General features: G+C 43.7%; 1 protein-coding gene across 1 annotated transcript in view; it reads left to right on the top strand.

Moving 5' to 3' along the window:
- The window catches only part of PCDH15 (protocadherin related 15), a 217,673-nt gene that overhangs the window by 101,303 nt on the left and 105,601 nt on the right, over positions 1–10,769 (top strand). The window contains exon 15 of the mRNA XM_029962595.1: positions 2,084–2,212. Within this exon, the coding sequence (XP_029818455.1) occupies positions 2,084–2,212 (129 nt within the window). The remainder of the gene's footprint in view (positions 1–2,083; positions 2,213–10,769) is intronic.

Here is a 10,769-nt window from a genome sequence, read left to right on the forward strand (position 1 = left end):
AGATTGGCCTTTTACAGGATTCCTCCTGCAGAAAGTTATTGGATTGAACCGGCAGCGGAGCAAGGAAAGCAGGAGTGAATGCTGCTAAGCTGGGATGTTGGGAAGGAAGCAGGAGTGAATGCTGCTAAGCTGGGATGTTGGGAAGGAATTGTTCCCTGGGAGGGTGGGGAGGCCCTGGCACAGGCTGCCCAGAGAAGCTGTGGCTGCCCCTGGATCCCTGGAAGTGTCCAAGGCCAGGTTGGAAGGGGCTTGGAGCAACCTGGGCTAGTGGGAGGTGTCCCTGCCCATGGCAGGGGGTGGGACTGGATGAATTTTAAGGTCCCTTCCAACCCAAACCCTTCTGTGCTTCTCTGTGAAGAGAGTGAGGGCATTAGTTGTCCTTTGCAGGTGCTTTTCCCACGTGGCAGATACAAGGAGATTTCCTCTTAATAAAAGTTGGATTATATTCTGCATTAATTGTAGGCAGTTACTGTGGGGGTGTATGTGACACTGCTTGGGGTTCATTCTGGGGGGGTAGGTACAGCACCAGAAGATGCTGCTTTCCATTCAGATGTGTTGAGGGCTTTATGGTTCTGTTTAGGTTTTGGTTTGGTTTTTTTTTTTTTTGTGTGAAACCACTGAGGTGTCACTCTCAACCAGGTTGGTCAGTCTTGTGCCTAAAGCAAGGGACTTTTTCTGGGGTTACACCTCCACTGTGTAATTGCTGTGACTGTAATGTCCTGAACATTTCATGGAATCCCAGAATCCCTGAGGTTGGAAAAGCCCTCCAAGGTCACCGAGTCCCCCCTGTGCCCGATGCCCACCTTGTCCCCCAGCCCAGAGCACTGAGTGCCACGGCCAGGCCTTCCTGGGACACCTCCAGGGATGGGCACTCCAAACCTCCCTGGGCAGCCCCTGCCAAGGCCTCACCACCCTTTCCAGCAACAAATTCCTCCTCCTGGCCAACCTGAGCCTCCCCTGGCACAGCTGGAGGCCGTTCCCTCTCCTCCTGTCCCTTGTTCCCTGGCAGCAGAGCCCGACCCCCCCCGGCTCCCCCCTCCTGTCAGGGGGTTGCAGAGCCAGAAGGTCCCCCCTGAGCCTCCTTTTCTCCAGGCTGAGCCCCCCCAGCTCCCTCAGCCCCTCCTGCTGCTCCAGCCCCTTCCCAGCTCCGTTCCCTTCCCTGCACACGCTCCAGCCCCTCCGGGTCTCTCCTGCCGTGAGGGGCCCAAATTTCCCCCAGTGTAGCTTGATGCAAAGCAGATCCATATCCAAAGGCATTTAAACCCAGGAAAACTGATTTAAGACACTGTGTTGGGTGAATGGATTTAAAATTCAATAATGTATCAATGACAATAATGTATTAAATACAGCAATGGGGGGGATTGTGTCTGGGACTCTCAGTGTGTAGGAGAAGTGAAAAAGGATGTGACTCAAGCTGTGAAGACCCACAAGCAAAGTATTTCCCTCTCCAACTGTGTTTGATTGGGATAGAAAAATTTCCACAGGGAGCACAGACACGTTTTGTGGACATTTTATGTGTGTAAAAGACAGTTAATTAGGCTGTTCCCACGAGGCACCTCTCTGGCTGCTAAAATTGGTGTGGTGGGGCATAAAGCACATCAGTGTGGGGTGGGGGAAGGAGGGTACAGGAGGATGAGACAAGATGATTGTGCCACCTCAGGGTCTGACTGATCTGCTCAGCTCATCATCACAGGAGCATATTTTGATTGATAAAGTCACTAATTTCTTTCCAAATTTGTTGTTCTGGCAAATTTTGATTTTTCTGGAATTTCTGGGGGGAGTGGAAGCTCCTTCAGTCCTTCAGATGAGGTGTAAGAAAAAAGGTATCTGATGTCCTTTCTTTAATATATTATTCAGTCTCAAACCCTTTTTATGTTATTCAATCTCAAGCCTTTTTTGTCTGATAAGAATGGAAAGATTAAAAGAAACTCTTCAAATTAATGCTGCTTCCTCTGTCACAAATTGATCATCTGTTTACCTGTGATTCTGTACTGCTCAGGTCTAATAAATAACAATAAGTTTTTCACCTGGGAAACTGTAAAACAGAGATAATTTGTTCATAGTGTTTTATTTTTCTCCTTAGACCTCAACTGCTACTGTCAATATAGTGGTGACAGATGTGAATGACAACGGACCAGTTTTTGACATGTTTCTACCCAAAAACCTCTCTGTGCAGGAAGAGGAAGCCAATGCTTTTGTTGGTCAAGTTAGGGTAAGTCATTTAAATCGTTTATTTTATTACCCAAACTGTCCAGACAGTTAGGAAAGAACATGAAATAATTGTGCCTTAGGCAAAATCCTGCCAAAATGTCAGAAGTTTAAATGCAAACTCTCCATTGTCAGATGAATTTGTGGTAACAAAGTCGTGTTTTGAGCTTTAAAATATAGAATTGTGCTTTAAAATATGGAATTGATTGTTTTCTTTGCTGTGTTTGATAGCTGAAAACACTTTTTCATGTAAAAATAACACATTAAAACCCTGGGTTTTTTTTAAGAAATGCCACTGTAAAAACTCGCTTGTCACAGATTTCCAGTGTTAAAACAGTGTTGCCACGTTTTTAAACTCTTACTGGTTTCTTTTTAAATCACTTCCTACCATAAAGAACAAGTGACACCCAGCTATAGGAAATTGTCCCACATATGGAACATTTTAAGGCCATTAAGGTGAAAACCAGTTAAAGCCTTGACTGAAATAATTGATTACCTGCTGTAAAAATAGATGTTGCTTGGGGGTATTGCTAATTTGAGGGATTTGAAGCTGTGTAAATTTTTATAACACCTGTGGGTCTTGTGAACTCCTGGCTGCAGATTCAGTCACTTGAAGCAAACATTGCTTTTTTTTTTTTTTTTTTTTGGGCAAAGTCATTTTTTCCCAGCATCAGGTGCAAGAAGAAAGTGTGAAGGAGTTGTTTCTGTGGGGTTTTGATGCCCAGTAGTTGAATGTAATGTTTTATGTCTGCTGCAGGGGTGAGTTAACACTAAGGTTGGATGCAGCATGAGCTGTAGGTAAAAGATGAATTTGAAAGCAAGGTTTTTTTAGGAATTTAAGTGAAAAATCTACCTTTTTTTTTCCTTTTTCTCTAGTAGCAACCATATAAATAGAAAATGGGAGCTCCTTAACTCGTACCTTCAGGAAGAACAGGACATTTTGAGTACCATGGGAACCATCTTGGGTAGAATATATCCATAATGAGCATAGGTTTTTTCCCAATTTGTATTATTTAATAAGACATCAGAGACTGGTCTGAAGCCTGGGACGTGGGGAATTTAGGATCCCTCACTGCAGTTAAATCAGGTTTCACAAATTGTTAAGTTATTGCTTTGGTTTTTGGCATTGCCTTCGTGTGTGGTGGTTTTTCATTTTGCCTGCTAAAATGCACGGGTGTAACAGTTCAAATCAGTACCAAATATCTTTAAAATCCATTTTGGGTTTTGCTGGGGGCCCTCAAGGCTCAATCATCCTCTCAAACACGAGGGTGGATGTGTATTTAGCTTCTATGGAACTATAAAATATAACAACTTATCGGCACAGAACCTCTCTGTCTTCTAAATTAGTGGGATTTCTAAGTTGTGTTGAAGTGAAAATATTTCCTGAAGCCTTGGGATCTCTTGTTCCCAGTTGTGGTGTGACAAAAACTGGTTCTACCATTTCCAGTCATGGTTAACACCAGTCTCTTGGTGGAGAAAGCTTTCTCTTTATAGCACTAATATTGGATGTAGTTCCTGTTGTTTCATGTTCACAAATGCAAATCAGTGTAGAAGTATCCTTTGGAAAAACCATTCCATGGTACAGAAAAGAGAGATTTGGGCATTTGGAATTTCTTTTCTGGCTTCAGGGAGGTTGTTGAAATAATGTTGGTGAGCGTTTTGGTGTAGCTGTGTTGTTTGAGGATATTCCTCTTTAAAAACTGAAATAGCTTTTGGTGTGTTGTGCTTCACTGTACAATAGAACCACAGCAGGTATGGGAGAGGTTTCTGTGGGAATACAGTTTGTATAGAAGCTTTAATGTGGTTAAAATATACATAAAGGCCTATCTGAGGTGAGAATAGCCTGGTAAAAGAACATGAACTTGTTGTGATGTGTGTTTTCCTTCCCAAGAATTAACCCTCTGACTACCAAACTTTTCAGAATGTCTTTTACTACATTTATTTCAAACAGAAACCTGAAATCCACCAGAACAAAGAGTGACATAGATGATTAAAAAAAAAAAAAAAAGCAACAGGTTTTTGGAGTGTCCCTTTCCCTTTGGAGTGTCATCGTCCCATTTTGCACAGGGAAAAACAGAGCAAGAGATTTTTACCTTCAGAGCCCTGATGGTGAAGGATATGGAAAAGGTGCTCAGCCACTTTGGTCCCTCAGGATCTTTTACAGGTGGGGTTTGGTGTCAGGATCATCACCTGCCTGAGCTCAGATGGGGTTGGGTTGGGAGGGACCTCAAAGCTCATCCCACCCCCTGCCATGGGCAGGGACACCTTCCACTAGCCCAAGTTGCTCCAAACCCTGTCCAACCTGGCCTTGGACACTTCCAGGGATGGGGCTATAAACAATTTGGGGTATAAAACAATTAGTTTGGACACTCCCATTAATAATTTGCCACAGACAAGAGTTTTCTGCGCCCTGCTTTGTTTGGAGTGGGAAAGTTGGACTTCAAAAGGGATTCCCATGAGGGCTTAGGTGGCATCTGGGAGGTTGTTTCCCAAGGAGATGTAGAACAAGGGCAGTGAAAGATTTCCTGTGGGAGAGGGGAGGGTTTGTTCCTGCAGTCAGGCAGGATCCACACTCCGGAGTGCTCTCACTCTCCAGCACTCCAACAGCTCTGTCTGCCAGTGGAGTTCAGTTCCTGAAGGCACTGGCACAGGAGTTCTGCCTGGGGGGGGGATTGTGGAGCAGTCTGAGGATTAAAAGAACAAAAACCAGGCTGGCAGTGGAGCAGATGTCTTTCCAGTCCCTTTTATTTTGCACTGCCTTGTCTAAATTGGGGCAGTCGGGGGGGGGTATTGGATTCCCTGCTGCTCCCTCCTGTCTGATCCCGGGGATGCCCTGAAAGGCAGCGGGAGAATTGCTGCATAAAGGTCTCTACAAAGGAGCAAGGGGAAGCAAAAAGCTGCAAATGGGAAACTTGACAGTGAAATTCAGGCAGTTCATTGCGGTCTAAAACGTGCTGAAGGCAGGGCACTGGAATGATTTGCCTTGCACAGTGCTCTGTTATCGATACCAGGGGCATGGGAGGGAAAGCATGGAATGACATTTAGGAAGGGATCAATGTATTGACTGCAAAATCTGCTGGCAGGTTCACAGTCCTGTTCAGGGAAAATGAGCCCCAAGTAGTTTGTTGCAGACTCAAAGTGCAGTCTCTGGTTAAAGAGGAAGCTGTTGAGCTCATGGGGCCCAGGAGAGGGAAGACATCACTGGACTGAAGGTTTTATTCATTTATTTTTTTAATACATATCTCGAGCTCCCTTCACTCCCCCCTGTCATTTGTTTGTTGATGGTGCATTTTTGTGATCAGCACTGTTTGAAATCTCCAACTTGAATGTGTTGGTATCAAGGGGAGACAGCGCTGGGGAAGGAAATGAGAAGGAAAATAGAGATAAAGAGTTATGTGGTGGTGGGGAAACCACTCCTTAATCAAATGCTCAAGTATCACTGACCTTAGATCATCCCTGAGATGGAGACTGTATAAATACACTGCAGTACTGAGAGCAGTTTGCAGTGTGTGTGATACCTCTGTCACCTGCTTCTTTTTAAAGGATGAAAAAAGTGCTTAAAGGAAGTTGCTCTTTAGAAGTAGAGCTATTCTACCTCCTGGAAAAGGGTTTTGGAGGCCATTCTTTGATTGTACTGCACAATGGAAATATTTTGCTCTTCTTTTGACATAATAAATGTGAAATCATACCTGTGGTAGAAATCCAATAGCCTTTGTTCACTGCAGAGCAAAGTCAGGCAAAACTAAGACAAAACTAAGTGGGTGAGACAGAGATATCCTGTCTGGCACCAGTCTACTGATCCTAGACATTGCTTTTTAATGGGAAAGAAGTATTTTAAATGCCTTGGGTAAAGAAGCAAACTCACTCTTGAATGCTGATGAAAGGTAATTATGTCACCAATTTCCTAACTGAGCTGTCTGTGGGTATCAGTGAGTTGTGACAAGTTCTTTTTTGACAGAGGGCTGGAGCAGCTCTACTGGGAGGAAAGGCTGGGAGAGTTGGGATTGTTCAGCCTGGAGAGGAGAAGCTTTGGGATGGGTGAATTGTGGCCTTCCAGGACCTGAAGGGGATGACAAGAAACAGGGAGAGAGACTATTTACAGGGCTTGGAGTGACAGGACAAAAGGGAATGGCTTCCCACTGCCAGAGGGCAGGGTTAGATGGGGTACTGGGAAGAAATCCTTCCCAGTGAGGGTGGGGAGGCCCTGGCCCAGGTTGCCCAGAGAAGCTGTGGCTGCCCCTGGATCCCTGGAAGTGTCCAAGGCCAGGCTGGACGGGGCTTGGAGCAACCTGGGATAGTGGAAGGTGTCCCTGCCCATGGTAGGGGCTGGGCTAGTCTTTAAGGTCCCTTCCAACCCAAACCATTCTGTGATTCAATTTTTATTTAAATTCACAAGGCTCAGGATTTACAGCCCAGTTTAAATTTCACAGATGTTGGTGAGGCTTGTTGTGCTGGGCTAAATGTCCTCTGGAGACCCCTCACAACTCATTGATTCTGTCTTTCTATAGACAGGAAATCTTCTTCCAGTGCTGGTGAAGTATTACTGCCCATGCCCATGGCAGGGAGCTTGGAATGAGATGATCTTTAAGGTCCCTTCCATGTAACATTACAAGATCCTGTGAAAAAGTCCAGAAAGGAATCCCACTTTACTCAAATCACTGCATTTTGAATTCATGTAATACATGTAAAAACAATATAAATCAGAATCCACAAAAACCTAATCAGAACCTAAAATCAGAGAATCATAACGTGGCAGATGGACCTCAGCCAGAGAAAGTTCAGACTTAGGTTCTTGTAAGTGGTTGATCCTTTGGATAGAACCTTTGTGGTATCATTTTCTTCCATGTTTACTAAGAAAGCTGCCTGCAGGTTGGGTTAGATAGGACTTAAGGACTTTAATAGGACTTTCAGCATCATCTCCCATAAGATCCTCATAGAGATGCTGGTGACATAGAGATTTTCGTGTGCTTCTAGTTGGCTTTTCATTTGGTTCTTAACAGGCAAATTCCTACTACCTCTTAAAAAGTTTCAATTCCGAGCCTGTGGCATGAGAGGAAATAGATGAGGACATAGATTTGTGCTACTTATTTCTGTTTTAGATCACCAGTGCTGGACAGGATCACCTTCTTTCTGCTGAAACCCAAGGGGTTGTGTTATTCCTGAAGGATATTTTGCAGCCCTGCTCTACCACGGGTCCCTGAACTTAAGTCAGCTTAAGGCACAGATCAAATAGGTTAAAGAAGCTCCTTGCCATTGGTAAATGAATTTCAAAAGCTGTGCTCTTGTCTTCCCTGTTCCCAATATCTCTTACATTTGTGTATTAATTTCCATCTTTACCTTCCCAGTGATACCATTCCTGGTTCAGTGCAGTGAATTTTTGATCCTTGTTAGCAGACCAGTTGCACAGCCATGGCAGTTGCTTGTGGAGAGTCCAGGGGTTTTTGAATGAAAGGAATCCTTGCTTTTGTCTCCTGACACCTTGCCTTTCAGGGTGCTTTTAAGCCCTTTTATCTCTTTCAGCCTGATGCTGTAACAAACCTTCTGAATCAGTGGTTTCATGTCTGAGCTCCAGGAGTGTTTGGACAACGCTCTCAGGGACAGGGTGGGATTGTTGGGGTGTCCTGGGCAGGGCCAGGAGCTGGACTGGATGATCCCTGTGGGTCCCTTCCAGCTCAGGATATTCTAGGATAATACAGGCCCATTTAGGATTTTGATGCCTGATTCCCATCCCTGGAAGTGTCCAAGGCCAGGTTGGATGTGGCTTGGAGCAACCTGGGCTAGTGGAAGGTGTCCCTGGCAGGGGATGGAACGAGATGGGCTTTAAGGCCCCTTCCAACCCAACCCCAAATTTCCTTATAGTACATGTCAAGTGTCTTTTTTTCTACTATTCAGACCTCTTGTCTTTGCTATCTGTAATTAATATAAGAAAACTAATTCCCTTTAAGTTTTCTTCTGTGAACAAGAGAGATGACAGAATGCAACCAAGAGCATTAGAAGAGTCTGACTGGTGAGATAAGTACTTTTAAATCCAAGGGTTGACTGTTATGTTCCAGCTTGGATTCTAATTCTAATATTCTTTAAGTAGGTGGGCTTAGGAAGAGAGCCAGCAGTCAAGAGAAATTCCAAAAATAACTTTCAAATGGATTAACATATTAGAGAAATCTTTGGGAGACCAGCTAAACGTGGAGATTTCCAGCAATATATTTCATCTGTGATTTAGAAAGTTTTGTTTGGGGAGGGTTTTTTTTGTTGTTGTTTTGGCTTTGCATTGTACATGCATTGGTTTCATCTCTGAATTGCCAGAGAAGCAAATCAAAAAAGCAAAAATTCTAATCATCCTTCAAGTAAACCCAAGTCTCTAAAGTTAGGCTTTGGTTGTGTGCCAGACTGAAAGAAGCTTGTCTGTTTTTAAGTGTTAAAATGTGATTAACTTTTGTAGGAGGCTCACCAGCCCATTAAATCATGAATTTGCAGCCATGAGGTTTTTGATTTTCATTTATTTTAATTTATATTTGCTCGTAGCATTTAACTGCTCTTACTGTGTAGTTTCATTATGAGTCTCATTTAATTGGTTTGGGAAGTAACCCTCCAGATGCTCTGGAATTAGCATTGACTGGGAAAGTAATCATCAAAGGTTCTTCTGGCTTGTCCAAGGGCTAAAAATGTGTCAGTGTTTGAAAAATTACAGGGTGTTACCTTTGTCCTACTCTGAGTATAGTGAAGGATAAGCTGGAATGACTTGGGGATTCAGCAGGATACAGAAGTTCCTGGAGGATATCCCCAAAAACTGGAGTATTTTTCCAAAGGGTGTGTGTGGAAGGCAACAGTTTGTTCTCTCCAGGAAGTGGGAGCTGCCTTGATATTTCAAGAGAGCCAAAATCAGAGAATCCCAGATAGGTTTGTGTTGGAGGGAACCTTAAATCTCATCTCATTCCAACCCCACTGCTGTGAGCTGGGCCACCTCCCCCTGCACCAGGTGGAATGTGAGGGTGGCAGATCACTGAATTTGCCCCCTGCTGGAACCATGCCCAATTTTATTTTGTGTTCTTTCTATCATCTCTCCTCATTAGGTTATTTTGTGCAGGCCAGTAATTCAGGATATTTGAGATTTATCCCACAGTGTAACCAAGCCTCTGGCTCCTGCAGTGCACCATTAAGTTTTGTGTTGGTACCTCCTCATCTTTTGCTTTGCTCAGAGCACATAATGAACGAAATAGAGAAGGGAAAGTCTGTATAAAATCAGGCAAAAAGGAATGAAAGAAAGGAAAAGCCTTTCTGAAGTTTAGGCAAGAGGAAAATCCAAACTTTTGTGGATGACTGATGTTCCTTCCTTAAAATATTCATAAATAAACACCGAGAGGTCAAGAACATTTCAAATATTTGTGGCCTCTTACTGCACTTGGGAGATGTTAATTTAGTCCTGTGGGCACAAACAGGAATATCCCTGCAAAACAAGTACAAAATCTAATTTAACACTCCCACCCACACTTGATTTGCTGTTTGACACAAATGAAGGGCTTGGGAATATTTCCAGCCCATAATAATAAACCCATTAAACCCTCAATAATAACCCTATTAAACCCATAGTAATAAAAAAATCATGTTATCAGCCATGCAAACAGTAATTCTCACCACCAGCATCATTTGGATCCTCCAGCACAATTCCCATCCCTCCCTGGAGCTGTGGTGTTTGCTGGAATACTGGGAAGCTGGAGGAGATCAGGAGCACCTGTTGGGTTGGGAGGGGATTGCAGGGAACTTCTGTCCCTCAGGAAGGGAAATTTAACCTGGAGGAAGTTGGTTTGGTGGTAAAGTGGTCCCTGAGAAGTGTTTCAACTTGGGGATTCCCATTGTGTTCCCTCAGCTGTGTAGGAATAACAACCCACTGCCTTATTTTGCTGTTCTCCAGCTCTAACAGTCCAAGCCCAAATCCTCAATTAACCTGCCTAAATCCTGTTCCCCATCATGAGCAAGAGTTATGGGTATTAGTGGAAGGTTTCCTTTGAAAAGAATGATAATGATATAATTAATATTGTTGACATTAAAGCCCTTGTCATTATATTGCAGAGTTAATGATCCTTCAAGAGGCATTTTGGTAATTCAGATCTCCCAGAACTGTGTTTTCAAGCTGTTTGAGACAGAGGAAGATAATTTGCTACCCTGGAATACTGTTGCTTTATATTCTTAGGAATATCCTAGGAATGTTGAAGCAGAGTTGGTAACACAAATTTCAATTTACCACAACAGGCAAAGGCTGTCACCTTGGAGATGAGGGTATCTCTAAAAAATATGGGATGAATTTCCTGGGAAATAAAGTAGCAATTTATTTGGGTTTTATGAAGCAGTACTTTGTAAGTTAATGATGGAAATGAGAGTTGTCATGTGGATCTGAGGAGTTACTGGAAGAAGAGCAGTAGTTGCTCTGGCTCTGCAGAGGAACGTGGTGTTCCTAATTGTGAATAAACATTATGAGATGTATCCTGGGCTGCATCAAAAGGAACATGGCAGCAGGTCCAGGGAGGGGATTCTCCCCCTCTGCTCTGCCCTGGTGAGGCCCCACC

This window comes from Manacus vitellinus, unplaced genomic scaffold (genome assembly GCF_001715985.3).
Source record: "Manacus vitellinus isolate BGI_N305 unplaced genomic scaffold, ASM171598v3 scaffold_48_pilon, whole genome shotgun sequence".
Classification (NCBI taxonomy): domain Eukaryota; kingdom Metazoa; phylum Chordata; class Aves; order Passeriformes; family Pipridae; genus Manacus; species Manacus vitellinus.